Genomic DNA, 18769 nt, shown 5'->3' with positions numbered 1-18769 from the left:
CGAAAAACCGTCTAAAAGCGTGGATCTTTTGTTGAAAAAATGAACATATTCACTGCCAAATAACTCCAAAAGTATTGACTCAGTGAAAAAACTCTATAGAACAAAAGTTACTTAAAATTAGCCAGTTTATCCATTTCCCGACTTACTTTGGAAGAATATTTTTTCACCCCCAAGAGGGGGTGAAAACCACCCCCAGGGCCAAAGCACATATCGGCACAATATCACTTTTTTTCTTTGACTTGTTAGCTAGGTGTATGCCAAATTTAATGTCAATCCAAGCGGTTCTTTAAAATTTAGAGGTTTTGCAATATTTTACCGTTAAGGAACGGACTATTTGTACGTACAGATAATAATCTCCATGATAACATGATGTTATGAACCAGTGACTAAGAAACGAAACGACTATATTTATCATTTCTTCCTTCTTCTACGGCACTACAGCCTAAATTGAGCCTTGGTCTCGTTTACTTTTTGCCTTCCACCCTTGTTTGCCTATGGCTGCTCCTTCCCATACACGGGCTCCTAAAATTGCTTGTGCTTCGCTGCTTACTTTGTCTTCTCAGCTCTCTCTTTGTTTCCCAACTGGTTTCTTTCCCTGCATTCTAGCGCTCAGTGCTCTGTTGTAAACCTAGCCTGTCTCATTCTTTTCACATTTCCGGCCCATCGCAATGTTCTAATAATCTGTATTCTAATGAAGTCTAACTGGGTTGTTTCGTTATAGAGTTGATAAAGCTCGTTGTTGTATCGAATTCTGAAGATTCTGTTTTCCCTCACAGGTCCTAGTATTATTCTCCTCAATACTTTCCTTTCGAATGTGTCGAGTTTGTTTTTGGATGTTTCTTTCAGGACCCATGCTTCACTGCCATAGCATGCTATTCGTCGGATTAAGGTTTTATAGATTCTCATATTTGTATTTCCTGTGGACACTTTTAGACCGAAATATATAGGAGAGCGGATAGTAAGCTCGGTTTGCCTGCGTTATTCTCTTCCTAACTACTTCTCCATCATCTGATCCATCGGCATATATTTCTACTCTCAGGTATGTAAACTTTTCAACCGTTTCAATGTCACCTTCATGTATAGTACTTAGTGGGGCTATATATCTTCTCGTGTCTGTCATTATTTTTGTTTTTTTTTCTGTGTTAAGTTCCAGACCTATCCGCCTTTTATTTTGGTTTGCATTTTTAAATCTACGTATGTTTCATGTGCTCCTTGTTGATGTTCTACGCATAATATTAATATCATGGGCATAAGCGCTCAGTTGAACCATTCTGTTGGTCAGTAGGTTTCCTCGTCCAGTTTGCATTTGCCTAACCGCGTACTTCAGTGCCAGGTTAAACAATTTTGGGGCCAGCCCATCTCCCTGCTTCAGTCCCTGCGAAATTTTAAAAAAGTCGGTTCGGTGGTTTTCTATTTGTACACATGCCTGAGTAATATCCGTTATAGCTTTAATGAATCTAATTAACTTGTGAGGCATGGCCATTTCATCCAATATAGAGTACAGTCTGTTCCATTTGACAGTCGTATGCCTGTCTACAAACACGTTGTGAACATCAATGTCGTGTTCCCGTGATTTACTCAAGACCTGCCTGACTATAAATATTTGATCCATTGTCGATCTTTCCCGTCTGAAGCCCATCTGATACTCTCCAATAATATTTTCTGCTAGTGACTTCACCCGCTGGTTTATCATATACATGAGGACTTTATATGCTATAGAAGAAACAAGCTGAAAATGCGAGCTTTATCATAACGAAAACTTTGTTTATTTACGAATTTAAATTTATAATATGGAAAATTTCTATTATGAAAATTTGTTTAATATTAAAAGCTATGTTTCAATATGCAATTATATCCTAATTTAAATATTGTGAACTATAAAGGTTCTGTACTCTCCAGCGAAATTCATATTTTTTGACATACCTCGAATGCAATAATTGATAAAATTTGATATATTATGATGATTGCATCTTAGTGTTTAGACCATGCAGACCTTTTCATCAAGAATAACTTTTCTTTCTTAAAATTATTAATAAACGAGTTATAAATGAAAATGATGTTGGTATCGGTAATTTGAGAAAAATTTTCAAATATTTTTTTTTTTTTCACTAAAAGGATGTACAAGTAATTGCATATATTAGAACACAGTATTTAACTCCAAACAACTTTTTATAATAACACTTTTCAATATTGTGAAAAATAAAGATACTTTAATCTTGATCGAACTTCATATTTTTTGACATACCTCGTATAATATAGATTTGATATCTGATGGTTAAATATTCGGTTTTAGACCATAAAAACTTTTTATGAACTTAAGTAGACACTCTGTATAATATAATAATACATAAATATAATACACTACATAATATTATTTATCATTGAGTAGACAGCTCAAATATAACAAGCGTCTCGAACAGGCCGTGAGGCTTACGACTACAGGCGTTTATAGCCGAAATACCATATTATTTTTTACCGCGCTGAGCAGATGGGACGTGAATTATAAATTGTAAAATTCCCTCATCTTCCTTAGTCTCAGCATCCGTATGGCTTGCAAATTGTAGAAGCCTCGGAGGTGTAACCAGAGAAGGTTCCCATTGTTTTCAGTCTGGTGAGATGTAGAGTAACATTATGTTGTTTTATTTGCCATTAGAGTGAAAACTTAGTCTTTTGTTAGCAGTTGCCGAGATCTATGCCATTTCGTTCGTTGCAATCCGGGACTGCACGCCGGGGTTTGTTTTGGTTGGATCAGAGAGAGCAGGATATGTGCCTCCTGATGAGAGACTAATAAGTTTCGAAACCGGTAGAGGTGCTTGCTGCACTCTCTGATTGGACTGGAATATGGTGCGGCTGAGTTTTTGTTTTGCAACGAGATTGAAAATGGTTATTCATTTTTGATTACTATATTATTTATATTTATTTATATAAATATTTGCCAGAAAATAATATTTAAACTATTCTATTGAATAAAATAAAACTGGACGAGGAAACCTACTGACCAACCGAACGGTTCAACTGGCCGCTTATGCCGATGATATTAATATTATGGGTAGAACATCAACAGGAACACAGAAAACATACGCAGAGTTAAAAACACAAACAAAAATGCTAGGTCTGGAAATTAACACAGAAAAACAAAAATTAATAATAACTTAGACGAGAATAAAAATATAGTCCCACAAAACATGATACATGAAGATGACATTGAAACGGTAGGAAAGTTTACATACCTGGGAGTAGAAATATATGCCGACGGATCAGAAGACGGAGAAATACGGAAGAGAATAACGCAGGAAAACAGAGCTTATTTTGCCCTTTCCCATATATTTCGGTCTAAAAGTGTCCACCGAAATACAAAGATGAGAACCTATAAAACTTTAATTCGACCAATAACATGCTATGGCAGTGAAGCCAGGGTCCTGAAAGAAACATCCAAAAACAAAATCGACACATTCGGAAGGAAAGTACTGAGGAGAATATTAGGACCTGTAAGGGAAAACGGAATCTTCAAAAGTTGATACAACAACGAACTTTATCAACTTTATAAGGAAGCACCCCTGTCAGACTTCATCAGAATACAAATATTGGAATGGGCCGGACACGTGATAAGAATGGGAGAGGATAGGCTACCAAAAAGAGCACTGAATGTTAGAATGCAAGGAAAGAGACCGGTTGGAAAGCCAAGAAAACGCTGGGAAGACACAGTAAACAGCGACGCACAAGCCTTTTAGGAGTCCTTGTATGGAGAAGAGCAGCCACAGACAAGCAAGGGTGGAGGCAAAAAATAAAGGAGGCCAAGGCTTAATTTGGTCTGTAGTGCCGTAAAAGAAGAACTTAACATTACATTAACATAAATAAATAAAATTTATTTATTTGACATTTCAATTTTATTTTGACGTTTAGCTGCGTCACGAAATCAAGTTGAGTTGACGTTTCTATGTCGGAAGAAATGAAATATTTAAAGAAGGCTTGTGACATCAGAATGACTACTTTGAGGTCGGATATCTCGAACATGGTTGGAGATAGCGAAATGCCGTTCTCAGATTTGGATTCACAAAACAAAACTACATAGGAATACATCACTAGGTGGCCTGTAAATGTTACAGGAGCGGCAACGCACGAACGCAAATATTGCGAAATTATAAACAACAAGCTGAAAATGCGAGCATTATCATAACGAAAACTTTGTTTATATACGTATTTAAATTCATAATATAGAAAATTGCTATTACGAAAAGCTGTTTAGAATTAAAAATTATGTTTTAATGTGCAAGTATATCATTCTAATTTAAATGTTAACTATAAAGATACTTTACTCGAAATTAATATTTTTACATACCTCGTATAAAATTAATAAAATTTGATTCGTGATGGTTGCATCATAAATCTTAGACCAAGAAGAGATTTTTATGAAGAATAACTTTTCTTCGTCAAATTAAAAATACAAGAGTTAAAAATGAAAATGATGTTGGTATCCATAATTTGAGAAAATTCGTCAAATATTTTTTTCCATTAGAAGGATGTAATTTCATATATCAGAACATACTTTTTTATTCCAAACCACATTTTAAATAACAATTTTCCAATATTGTAAAATAAATAATACATACATGATAAAGATACTTTTTACTGATGAACTTTACTTGGATCTACAGACCGAGCGACTCTCGTAAATTCCACGGCTTTGCGCCACGCTTCACGCAACCGTATTTGCGTACTTGTGTTTCGAGTTGTGTGGTCGTGCGCTGGTCGAGTGGAGTTATAATTTACCAAATTTAAATATAATCGTTTCTACTATATGTATTATTGCTTTCAAAATATACTCAAATTGTATTTTTATACATTTAGGGCCGGTTGTTCGAACGATAATCAACATTGATCACTATCAAATACTTAATTACTGTCACAACTGTCAATGTCAACTTTGGTTGGGTTGCCGAAAACATAATTATTGATGACAATTATGAAATTAGTTAATCAATTATGTTAATAATTGTTATGTTAATTGACTAACTAATCCCATAATTATAATTAACTATGTTTTCAGCAACCCACCAAAGTTGACATTGACAGTTGTGACAGTAATTAAATATTTCATAGTGATCAATGTTGATTAGCGTTCGAACAACCGGCCCTTATTACACATATTATTTTATACAATAATTAAATTCACTATAAAATGTCATTTATATTTTATTAATAGCCAAATAATTTAAAATTTAGTTTGACATTCACGAAGTGTCAAACTCAAATGTAAATAATAACATTTGCTTTGCTTAACAAATTCAGATTAAAAAAAGTAGCCTACTTCCTAATCAAAGATTTCAGCTGACGTTTAGTGCTTGGTAGGAAATAACCGGATTGTGACGTCACATTTTAGATTTTGAGGTCGATTATCTCGAAGACGGTTAGAGAGATCGAAATGCCGTTGTCAGATTTGGATTCAGAAGACAAAACTACATAAGCATCAATCGATACATCTGCTCTAAGTATTGCAGGAGCGGCAACGCAATAACACACAGACTTTTGCAAATTTATAAACGAAAAGTTTTCGTTGAAAAGCTTTTGTTGAAAACCCACGGCAGTTTTGCACTGAAGTTTGTCTCCTTTTTTTATAGATCGGGCATACTATACGTTTCTTTCCAGTAGTAGGGTATTTTCTCTTCTACTCATATCTCTTTGATGAAAGTTAACAAAGTGACCATAGCCATTATGATATCCAACCTCCGATAGGAGAAGGAACTTTAGGAAGAAGAAGAAAATATTGTCTGATCCACAGCATGCTCCTCATTGAATATATCATTTACCTCTGCTTTATTGGTGTATTTTTGGTTACTACTATTTTAACATTACATATGATTTAATACCGACATAAAAATAATGAAAAAGTGACTTTATGATTTGCGCTTACCTCGTATTAGACTGGGCGATCGCAAATCCGCTAGGGTCTCTGCCATTGAGGTCTTTATTAACTTTCTGGCCGCTTTGTTTAGCGGCTGTCAAGATATCGTAGGCCAATTCAGGTTGGTCGTTGAAGCGTGAAGTCGTCAAAGGTCCGCCAGTTCCGTGATATTCGGCTTCGACGAGTGTTCCGATTTCTTTGTTGTCTTCGAATCTTTTGAACACCGGAAGGACGTCTCTGTAACTCCAACCCTCGTTACCGGCTGCAGCCCATGAGTCGTAATCTACAAATTTCAGATTAAAAACCTAATTATTTTTGACAAACGAAGAAGACACTATAAAAATGTGAAGTTCGCTAAAATAGAATATTATGTACAAATGAGGTTTGCAGTTACTCTGTATGTATAACATGTTTAACAATACAGCGACTGAAGTTACTGCAAATACATAGTAGAATTAGTCCAGGAACCGAAGCTTTTCACCTCGCAATTCTTGCAGAATTTGCTTGAAAATTTGAGAATAAGTAGTGGATAGTCCAAGTATCAAAATCTATATGATGCCGAAAGGCGCTTTTACCATGGGGGTGGTTGCTACTCCATCTCGAGGGTGGAAACTTTTTATTATATTTTGACCGCAAAAGTTGATAAAAACATTAATTTTAAACAAAAAGTGTTCTATAAATTTTTTTGATAAAATTAACAGTTTTCGAGTTATTCGCTATCGAAAGTGTTAGTTTTATATCGAAAAAATCAATGTTTTTCGAAAATGCTCATTTACGATTCACTCAATTTTTGCCGTAGAAAACAATTTTTCAAACCAAGTTTTTAGGAACTAGATATCCTACAATTTCATATTTGAACATTTTTTCGTATCTCTGATGCTAATCTTTCTATTATGAAGAAAATGGCATTTTTTTACCAAATTACACACATTCGTTATTCGCTTTAAACTTCAGTTTTTTTAAAACTAATCATTCTAAGCCCGTCGAACTTCTAGAATCTATTATTATTATATAAATAAAGAAGAGTAAATAGGGCCAATGACTAAAAACACCTCTAACTTGCATTATTATGATTCCAATTAGATTTCTCCTTTTTTTTTTTCAAAAAAATATATTGATTTTTTAACCGTAACTTTTTTATTTTTAATCTTAGAAAGTTCGTTAAAAAACAGTTTTGTAGGTTTTTACAAGAGTTATAAGGTTATTAATATTAATTCCTTTTAAAATTCTCAGTCACAAAAAGAGGTGGCATTGAAAGGGTTGGTAAAGGTGGTTTTTGCATGATATTACAAGTTTTAACTGTCAATAGCTCGCTCAATTTTTGCCGTAAAAAAATTTGTGCAAACCGATTTCTTGGGAATTAAATAAGCTACAATTTAATATTTGAATATTTTTTCGTATCGATGCTACACTTTCTATTCTGAAGAAAATGCCATTTTTTAAAACTACAAAAATTAGTTATTCGCTTTTAACTCCATTTTGTTAAATCTAATCATTCTAAGCCGGTCAAACTTCTAGATCCTATTAATAATACATAAATAGAGAAGACCAAATAAAGTCAATGAATAATTTTAATTAGGGTGGTGATTAGGAGATTGCTTCCGATCACTTTTTCGCTGAAACAATAGGGACTGACATTGTTTTCAATATATATATATATATAGTGGCTAAACACCCCTTTAGGGGTTACGCCGCTTACGCTCTCTAGATCTATGTTTTGAGGTAGATCAGTCCTCATGTTCGTTATTTAATTTTCTCTGTTATTTTTCTCCACTCTTTCCTGTCTCTGGTTTTCCCTTTCCAATGTCGTATGCCCGCATTGTTGAGATCACTTACTACTTCTTGTAACCATGTAGATCTTGGTCTTCCACGTCTTCTTTTGCCAGCTGGTGTCCATTCCAATATTGAGTATATCGTCGTAGTTGATCCGGATCTCCATATGTGTCCTAGCCATTTTGCTCTTTGCTGTTTTATTTTACATACTATATCCTCCTCAATTTCTTCCAGTAACTCAAGGTTCGTTCTTTGTCTAAATTCATTGTCATTTATTTTTATTGGTCCTAATATTGCTCTTAGTATTTTTCTTTCTTGTATTCTAAGGTTTTCCTCTTGTTTTTTTGTCATGCTAAGAGTTTCGGCTGCATACATCATCGTCGGTCGAATTATTGTTTTGTATACTTTCATTTTTGATTTCTTACTCAATAACTTATTTTTAAGTAATTTTTTATTTGCATGGAAGCTCTTATTTGCTGTAATAATCCTTTCTTTGATTTCGGTTTCTCTTTCTCCATTGTTTGTTATTAATATTCCTGTTTTCAATATAAGTCACTTAATTTTTGAGCTAGACTTTTTTATTTCCAAACATAGATATTTTTAAAACTTTAAAATAAGTTATCCTCGAAAAATGCATAGTTTTCCCGTCTGTTGACTTTGAAATTACAATATTTCGCATTTGACGAAGAAGGGCTAAAATATAATAAAGTATATCTCGATTACTATTGGTCTTAAATAAAATTAAAAAAAAAACGGTTTTGTTTATTTTTTTAAAAGGTACATTTTTGTTAAGTAAAGTTGTTTTGATAAAACGAAAACTTTTGTAGTTATAAGCAGAAAACTTATTAAGAACATTGGTTTTTTCGATATAAACTAACACATTCGATAGCGAATAAATCAAAAACTATTAATTCTATAAAAAAATTTATAGAGCGTTTTTTGCTTAGAATGAATATTTTTACCAACTTTTATGGTCAAAATATAATAAAAAATGTCCACCCTCGAGATGGGGTGGCATGTGGCAACCACCCCCATTCTAAAAGCGGCTTTGGGCATGATATAGATTTTGATCCTTGGACTATCCACTACTTATTATTAAATTTTCAAGCAAATCTATCGATTCTGTAAAAATTGCGAGGTTTTGTCCTATTTTAAGCTTCATTGCTTGGACTAAATAGAGAACTAGCATAAAAATCTTTAAATAAATGCTATAAATCACAACAGAACATATTATTACATAACAGAACATATACACAACAGAACATTATATCATAAAATATTTATCAAAAAAAAAGTTGTTTTTATCTTTTCTTTGGCCACTAAAGGCGATTAAAATCGAGAGAAAATTCAAATTATAGCAACCAGTCCAAAACGCGCCCTCGTTGGTCGTGACGTCATATCATTATAATTTTTGATGTCGGTGCCATCAATTCGTTACGTTTGATATTCGTTAAATTGTTTTATGGCGTCTCTCAGTTTCATAAATCTAGATTCTAAATAGTTGCTGTAAACTATATATTTCATAATATTTGAGTGTTTTTACTAAGATATTTTTTTAAATGACCGAAGAGGGTTTCACTAAAGGGTAATTTGATAACCTCTATAACCTAGCCGGATATAAACATAAATCTTTATTGTTATGATGAGTTAATTTTAATTTTATAGTAAAGACAGTTCCTGAAAAATAATGTATCGATAAATATCATTTAATCTGTAAGGTATATCTACCAAAATATACCAAAAGTAAAAGTAAAATAATTTTGCATTCGATTCGTGAATGTTCAGGAAATTCTGTGGCCCCGAGCCATGATATAATATTGAAAAACTGCATACAAAAAATGCATTCTTATAGTGCCCAGGGTATCTACTGTTTACCTCGTCATTAAAATTCATTAAAAATTTAGTCAAAAATCATTACTCGGGTGTTTTTAGGGTAACTAACGATGAATATGACATCGGAAGTGATATACGGAGTACCTGGTGCCCAAGGTACCTACGATTTACCTCGTCTTCGGAAGTTTTCGGCAAATTCATTAAAAAATTAGTCAAAAATCATTTCTCAGGGGGTTTTTGGGGTCGCTGACGACAAATATGAAATCGGAAGTGATCACCGGAGTACATGGTGCCCAGTGAACCTACTGTTTCTCTCGTAGCTAATGATTTTTGACTAATTTTTTAATGAATTTGCCGAAAACTCCGGAAGACGAGGTAAACAGTAGGTACCCTGGGCATCAGGTACTCCGGACATCACTTCCGATGTCATATTCGTCGTCAGAGACCCGAAAAACCCCCCGAATAATGAATTTTGACCAATGTTTAAATGAATTTGCCGAAAATTACAGAAAACGAGGTAAACAGTAGGTACCCTGGGTACCAGGTATTCCGTAGATCTCTTCCGATGTCATATTCGTCGTCAGTAACCCAAAAACCCCAAGTAATGATTTTTGACTATTTTTTTAATGAATTTGCCGAAAACTCCAGAAGACGAGTTACCCTGTGCACCAGAGACTCCGGAGATCACTTCCGATGTCATATTCGTCGTTAGGGACCCCAAAAACCACCCAAATAATGATTTTTGACTAATTTTTTAATAAATTTTTTGCCGAAAACTCTACACCACAAGGTAAACAGTAGGTACCCTTTTTTTTGTTTTTTGGATTGAGGTGGAACGCTCTTAGCAGACTAGGGAAGGTGTCCCTAGTACTGCTGGACTCGGACATGAGAGGAGAACACGCTGGGGCCCACAGACCAGAGTATGATCCATGCGTCCCGCGTGCCCCTCATAACCAGCCACCTACCAACTAAAACCACCCCCTCTTCCGACTCAGAACATCCCTGGACATGTTCATTAGTGAAAGACACATGTAGATATTCCGCGCGGTCTGTAAGTAGGTCCCAAGAAGTTTTGTTTAAGCCCTGCTATGCTATAGGAAAGGGGGATAGGGGAGATCTTTAAGTGACGTGTTGAATTGAAATAAAGATAAGTTAGGGGTTGAGGTCATGTGTATCTGTGTACAATTTTACTAAATCTCATTCTTAACGTAAGATAGGAGAATAGGGGCATATCTCTGTATACGATGTTTTTAAATCGTACTGAGAAAAGTATTTTCTTTGTATTTTGTAAATTCTTTTACCTTTTTATTTATTTTTTTTAAAATTTTTTATTTTTATTTTTTATTTTTTTTTATTTTTTATTCTGCTGACTTTGAGGGCCCACTTCACCCGTTTTGTTGTTCTACCCGTTCTAGAGCCGCTTTACGTTTTACGATGGCCGCAACGATGTCAATTATAAATTCAAAATTTAATTTGTTCTCGATCGCGACGTTAATTATATTATCTGGGCTTACATCGCCGAATCTGTTCCTGAGCTTGGCCTGTTCGCGAGCAATGACGCTACACCGGAAGACACAGTGTTCTGCGTCTTCCCTCACGTGACAGGTCCGGCACACGTCGTCATCAATCTTGCCGATTTTGTGAGTGAACGCCCGGAAGGACCCGTGTCCAGTTAAAAATTGAGTAAAATTAAAATTAACCTTCCTAAACTTGCAAACGTACCACGTCCCTACATTCGGGATGAGTTTTGTGGTGCATTGGGCTTTGTTGTGTTCTGCCTCCCATTCTGCCTGCCAGTCCGTGAGAAGCTGCTCTCTGGCAGCCACTCTTACCTCCGGAAGGTGACAGTTTTGTTGTTTGTATAATGTTTTTCTTTCCCTGGCTAGCAAGTAGATAGGAGGGGCGCCTGCTATCACCTGTAAGGCCGTGGTAGACGTAGTCTTGTATACGCTGACTACGTTCAACAGAGGTTTCCTCTGCGCCTTGTTTAGCAGATCTCTATATTTCTTATAGCGTAGAACCTCGACCCAGACTGGAGCTCCGTAGAGGAGGGTGGACTGTATAGTGTGGAGGTAGTCTCCTTTTGGCACTACCTGGCCTTCCGATATTTGGTGTTATTCTTCGGAGGGCCCGGGTTTGTGCCTCCGCTTTCCCGACCACCCTCTTAAGGTGCTTGGTGAACCTCAGTCCTCGCTCGAGTTCCACGCCCATATATTTGGCGCAGGAGGAAGGTTTGACTATGTTATTTCCAAAACGGAATAACAGGTCTGGTCCGCCTCTGGGTTCCTTAAGGACCACCACCTCTGTGTTTGCGCTTGCAAGTTCAAGATCAGTCTCATTCACTAGCTCCAAGTAGTGATCGTGGGTAACTAGGATAGCTAGATCGTCGGCGTAGGCTACAGCTTCGCAATTCTCTCCGTAGCGGAGATTTAATACACCGTCCCAAATAATGTTCCACAACGTCGGCCCAAGGACGGTAGGTACGCTGGGCACCAGGTAATCCGTAGATCACTTCCGATGTCATATTCGTCGTTAGTGACCCTTAAAACCGCCGAGTAATGATTTTGGACTAATTTTTTAATGAATTTTAATGACCAGGTAAACAGTAGGTACCCTGGGCACCTGGTACTCCGGAGATCACTTACGACGTCAAATTCGTTTTCAGCGACTCCCAAAGCCTCAGAATAACAAAGTTGACCTCATTTCCGCCGATAATTGGCGAGTTCTGAAATATTTTTTTGTTTGTTTGAGATGCACTTTAAGAATGTATTTTTTGTATGCATTTTTTGAATATTATATCATGGCTCGGGGTCACAAAGTTTCCTGGCGCATTCACGAATCGAATGCAAAAATAATTATTAAGATCCGTCTTGTCACTTCTTTTTCGGAGGTAAGGCCGATTTTAGTGCTTTTTTGCTTCGTCTATAGTTTCTTTTTGTACAAAATACACTTGACTTATCAAAAAAAAAAAACATTAAGCAGACCACAGACATTAAAAACTCGTTAAAAATGAATTCTTGATATTACACTGTTTTCCCTCAAAATTAAACCTTTTCTATCATTTTTTATATAACACAATGGCTAAAATGTAGTTTTTACCCATTGACATATTTGTTTTTTGTATTTGTGCCGTCCAAATTAAGAATTTCTATTTTATTTTATCTTATAAGGAATTTTATTGCAAAAAAAATTTCCAATTTTACTTCTCAGCAGCTGACAGGCACATTAATTAATATTATAAATAAAAAGAAAGAGATATTACATCAACATGATACAGTACGTAAATCGTTCTGCTGGACATAGGGATTATACATTGAGATCATTGTGGCAACTGCGCTAACCTGTGTTAGTTGAAACCTTTGTTCGAGTACGAGTTTCTGGTGCAATAGAGCTGTTAGAACGAATATAATGAGTGATTTTGAATGCAAGTCAGTCCATAAATAAATCAAAAACAAAGATTATGACTGATAAATTGATAATTTTACTTTAATTTTTAAAATATATTTTATTTAAAAATTAATTTCAAAATTAAACAGACACTCACAGTTCCCATTAGGTCAAAAATAGTTCTATTACAATTTCATGTTTTGACGTTTATTTGTGTCACTCGAAATTTTGAGGTTAATGCCCCTTAATGCTAACAACTATTCTTGTCATTGAGAGAGCGAAGTTGCCACAATTATCTTAATATAATACAATGTATGTATTTATGTATCTAAATATATACAATGTATGTTCCCTATGTCCAGCTAAACGATTTACGCACTGTATTATAGTTACATGGTATTAACACCTATGAGTTTGAAATTGACCAAGACATATATTATGGACTTACACTATAACATCATAGTAAACACTTTACTGTTATTGTACTGATATCTTGTTAGTTTCGACTAGGGCCTGAGGATGGCATATAAATTGTGAATGCCGAAACCGGTCGCAACAATTTCATCATTCGTCATATATATACTTTATATAGTTCTTTCACAAAAAGCAGAAGCGTATTCAAACCTATACGATCAACTTGATAATACCAGGGAAGGCTAAACGAAGATATTAAATTAAATAGCCAAACCGAGAGCAAAGAAAGAAAAAAAATTTAATCAGATTAGATGTAACCGAGATGAAAATAATCAAATACTAGTTCACGAAAGGGATGTCAAAAAGAGATGAAGAAAGTACTTTGACAGCTTATTAAATGAAGAATTTGACAGACAGCCTGTAGAGTCAACGGAGAGAGTAGCAGGAATGGTCACCAAAATAACAAACGAGGAAGTGGCTCAAGCACTTCAAAAAATAAAGAAAGGAAAAGCGGTAGGACCAGATGATCTCCTGGGGAAGTATGGAGGGCATTGGGAGAGACAGGAACAAGGTGGCTAGCAGGTATATTGCCAAGTTGGAGAAATGCCAGACGAATGGAGAAGCAGTATACTGGTACCTGTTTACAAAAACAAGGAAGATATACAATAATATACAAACTAAAGGGCTATAAAACTGCTTAGCCACACCATGAAAATATGGGAAAGAGTAATTGATAGACGAATAAGTGAAGAGACCGAAATATCCGAGAATCAATTTGGCTTTATGCAGGGCAGATCAACAACAGATACAATTGTCATTATAAGGCAGTTGATGGAAAAATACAGGAGTAAAGAAACAAACGCTTATATGGTATTCATTGATCTTGAGAAAGCATATGATAGAGTTCCTCAAGAGATTCTGTGGTGGGCACTCAATAAGAAAGGAGTACCTGGTGAATATGTAAAGATTGTGAGGGATATGTGTGAGGGAATAACGACTAGTGTTAGGACAGGTGTGGGAGAGACTGATAAATTTCATGTGAAAGTAGGATTGCACCAATGCTCTGTGCTTAGTCCGTATTAATTCTCATTAGTTTTGGACCAGATAACAGCGAAACTACAGGGTAACATTTCATGGTGCTTAATGTATGCTGATGATGTCGTGTTAGTAGGAAATAGTGAAAGAGACTTACAACAAAGACTAGAACAGTGGAGGCAAGCTCTGGAGGAAAAAGGTTTAAAACTTAGTAGGACAAAAACAGAGTATTTGGAATGTTCATTTAAAGATGGAGTTACTACAAACAAAATGGTATCTTTGGATGGTGAACTGATTGTAAAAAGCAATAGTTTTAAGTATCTGGGATCGGTATTACAGAGTAATGGAGAAATAGATGGAGATGCATGCAGTAGAATTAAGGCTGGATGGATAAAGTGGAAAGAAGCGAGTGGTGTGTTGTGTGACAGAAAAATTCCAATGAAGCTGAAGGAAAAATTCTATAAAACAGCCATAAAACCGGCTATGATGTACGGAACTGAATGTTGGGCAGAAAAAAGAAAGAGGAGCAACGAATGCATGTGGCGGAAATGATAATGCTTAGATGGATGATTGGAGTGACAAAGAAGGATAAAGTTAGAAATGGGTATATTAGGGGAAGTCTAGGTGTGGCACCAATTGATGCCAAAATGAGGGAGCATAGGTTAAGATGGTTTGGTCATGTTCAACGTCGAGACGTTAATCACCTAATACGAAGAAGAGCTGAAGTGCAGATTCCTGGAAGGAGTAGGAGAGGAAGAACAAAGAAGACCTGGGGGGAGACGATAAGGCAGGACATGTTGGTAAAGGGGATTGACATTGATATGACCCAAGATAGAATTGTGTGGAGAACTGCAATTAGGAAAACCGACCCCGCATAGGGATAAGGCAAAGAGAATGATGATGAATAGTTCTTTCACGCTATGTTTTCCCATGCATAATATTACTCACGAATTACTTTTCATACTAGGTCTCGTTTTAACTCACAGAAACTAGTATCGCAAAATTAAGCAGTTTTTTTTATAGAAATTACAATAAGTTAAACAAGGATGAACAAAATGGAATGTCTTTGATAGCTTATGATATGAATTTTGACGTTTATAATTTTCAATGAGAGTGACAGTTTATTGGTTTATTTGAATTTAGTGTTTACTTGGTTTTACAAATCAATAGATTTTTATTTTTTTATCAATAAAGTATATTTGGTTTTATATTCATAAAAAGAAAATATAATATTCTAGTTAAATAAAAGAAGATTTGTAATACTGACTTTTGGTTCCCCAGATCAAGATGAATATTAGTAATATCATAGTGTTGATAACTCAATTTGTGGAAAATTTGCTATCATTGTTTCACCAAAGGTGAAAAATATTAATAAATTATTTATGTAATTCACTCGATAGTTTTGTATGTCTCAACCTTATGTAATATTAAATGTTCTTAACAATATTAACAATTTTGATGTCACCGTTTTTTAATTTATTATCTTTCTATATTTACCTTTATAGGTCTTATTTTATGTTGTCTTGTTTATGTTAATGGTGAGTCTATCAACCTCATCAATACCGAAAAAACAATAAAAAAATCAAAAAGTCAATACAATAACTTTATAAAACACGTTCACGGGATAATACCCATTTCATTATTACCACTGACACTCTGACAGCACGTATTAAAGATACTACACATCGACGTACCATTCACTATATTTTTGATTTAACTTTTTTGAAAATGGATCGTGAATCATCGGAAAAGGTAGAGTGGTCGAGCCATATTATATACAATGTAATGTATTCTATAAAAAATAGTTATTTTCCTAACTAGTGTGGAAAGTGATACTTTCACGCACAACACTCCGATAGCGCAGTTTGGGCAAGCAGTCGAGTGCGGGGAAGACACTTTCCGCATGATTTAGGAACAATATTTTTTCTACGTACGTTTGGAAAAAAAGCCACAAAAAATAGAGTTATATCAATTTTTATTTAGAAGTGAAAATACACAAATTAATTAATTGACAAAGTTGTCAAAACCAAACTTTCAATATAATGGGTTACCACGACGACGATATTGGTTTCCATGACGACGATTCAAAGCCATTGTAATTGTCTACTGATCTGACTTAAATATTATGTCAAAATAATTTTATTTCATCGAATTATCGTGCTAATTTCATTAAAACATGAACACAATAAGATAAATTTGAAATAAATTAGTAAATAATATCTAAATATTAGTTTCTAACAAAAAAACGCTGAAAACGTTTGTTTTCTATACTTTCACTCTGCCGAAACAGCTGTAGTCACATAGTTGTAATAAATTTTGTGGAAGTATAGAAAAGAAACGTTTTCAGTGTTTTATTGTTAGATAAAATGAACTTCCATCAAGTAACGGTCGAATCCTTCAAACATTAGTTTATTGTATGTATTATAATATAATTATAATGCCATATTACAAGGTATTTTACTTTCACGCACGTACGGGAAAGTGCAACTTTCGGAAACGAAATGCGTGCGTGAAAGTGGCTCTTTTAGCACGGCCGTAGAAAAATGACTTTTCAATATACAAAATATGTACAATATAAAATACACCTGCGTTTCTTTACACTTTATCGGTTTGTTTATTTTGTTGTCGATAGTTTTGCACAAAAATTTTATTTTTCCTCTATTAAAAAGTCATTAATACTTGGCGGGATCATTTATGTTAAATAAATAAGGGTATTTATGTAATATAAATAAAAATTGTGCTCGTATATTCTTTATTACGTACTAGCTATCTGTCATCTAATCTATGACTAAAACACTCTCTTCAATTTTTGTTTGTTAAAACTATACTTATCAGTAAAAAAATATTACCACTCGGTATGTAGGTATACATTATCTAATATATTACTTTCAAAAAACAAATATTCCTATAAAAGTCTAGGGGTTATCATATGAAAATACATTAAAGGAACTAATTAACCTCAATTTGTTATTATCGCTCTAAGTTAAAAACAGAAGTTGTATTATCTTCGTAAACTATTAATACGTAGCTTGATTAGATTGGCTTAAATACGTAATTTTAGTAAATATTGTAGAATATGTATGTTACCATGTTTCGAAAGAGTAAAAAAATAAAAGATAGGCTTAAAATATAGCTTCACATTCAAACACATAAGCAAACATATTTTAAAACAACAACCAGTGCCACATTTACCAATCTTAATTCTGCAGGTAGTTGATTGAACTCGTAATTAAACTATATGATTGATATTTATTAAAATTATACAGAAAGAGGTCATAAGAAATCAGGAAGTTAAAATTTACGTGAGACTACAAATTAAGGCATAATTTGTTATTAAATAACCCCTCTATTTAATGTTGTTCTGAAGCTGTTTCCTTATGGTATTTTTGTAATTAACTAGTTCTGATGGGATATAAGCCACAATTTTATTAAAAAAATGATTTTATTAATGTTTCGACGTCCAAATCGGATGCCGTTTTCAGAATACAAAAAATATTAATGAACTAATTAATATGTTATATATATTATTTAATATTTAATATTTAAATCTCCCTTTCATGTATCCTATATTATTTTCCATGTATTTGTGTTTTGTGCTCTTTACATCCAATTTTTGTTGATCCGATTTATGTCATCCATCTTGTTGGAGGACGACCTCTATTCCGATGTGCTTGTTGTATTAGTCTCCACTGTATTATTCGCTGTGTCCATCTGTTACCCGACATACCAGCTACGTGCCCTGCCCAGTTTCATTTAAGGGTCATAATTCTTTCTGTAGCATCTGTCACTCCTGATCTACATCTTATTTCCTTGTTCGTAATCTAACCCCTACGAGAAATGCCTAACACGGAGAGTTCCATGGTTCTTTGAGTAACACAAATTTTATTTATTACTTTCTTGGTTACTGCTTAACTTTCTGCACCATATGCATGTACTGGCAACACGCACTGATCAAAGATTTTGCTTTTGAGACACATAGGTAGTTTTGACTTAAAGACATAGCTAAGCTTGCCGAATTCCTCACAAGTGAGTGCTATGCGGCGGCTTAGTTCGCACGTTTGATTATATCTTCCTATGCGTATCTCATGCCTTAAGTACTTATAAGAGGTGGTTGCTTCAATATGCATCCTATTTACTGAAATATTTTCGCTTAACAAGAGATTTGTCATAATTTGTGTTTTTGTGTGGTTTATTTTTAATCCATCTTGTAAAGAGGCTAGCTATAGTTTCCCCAGTTGCGATACTGCATCATCGATGCTGCCAGTAAAAACATCAATATCGTCAGCGAACCTCAAATGACTAAGTATTTCTCCGTTGAAATTAATTCCTTTTCCACTCAGATTTGCATTCTTAAACATATGCTCTAATATTGTTGTAAACAATTTTGGCGAAATTGTGTCTCCTTGTCGGAAACCCCTTTTTATT

The 18769-nt window shown here is 34.5% G+C and overlaps 1 protein-coding gene across 1 annotated transcript in view; it reads right to left on the bottom strand.

Annotated features, from left to right (window-relative positions):
- The window catches only part of LOC114326282 (glucose dehydrogenase [FAD, quinone]), a 103104-nt gene that overhangs the window by 48460 nt on the left and 35875 nt on the right, over positions 1-18769 (bottom strand). Inside the window, exon 3 of the mRNA XM_028274591.2 lies at positions 5912-6185. Coding sequence (XP_028130392.2) covers positions 5912-6185 — 274 coding nt within the window. The remainder of the gene's footprint in view (positions 1-5911; positions 6186-18769) is intronic.

The sequence above is a fragment of the Diabrotica virgifera genome, chromosome 4, assembly GCF_917563875.1.
Source record: "Diabrotica virgifera virgifera chromosome 4, PGI_DIABVI_V3a".
NCBI classification, from domain to species: domain Eukaryota; kingdom Metazoa; phylum Arthropoda; class Insecta; order Coleoptera; family Chrysomelidae; genus Diabrotica; species Diabrotica virgifera.
Note: the sequence above shows the minus strand (reverse complement) of the source record. Positions and strands in the feature narration are given on the sequence as shown.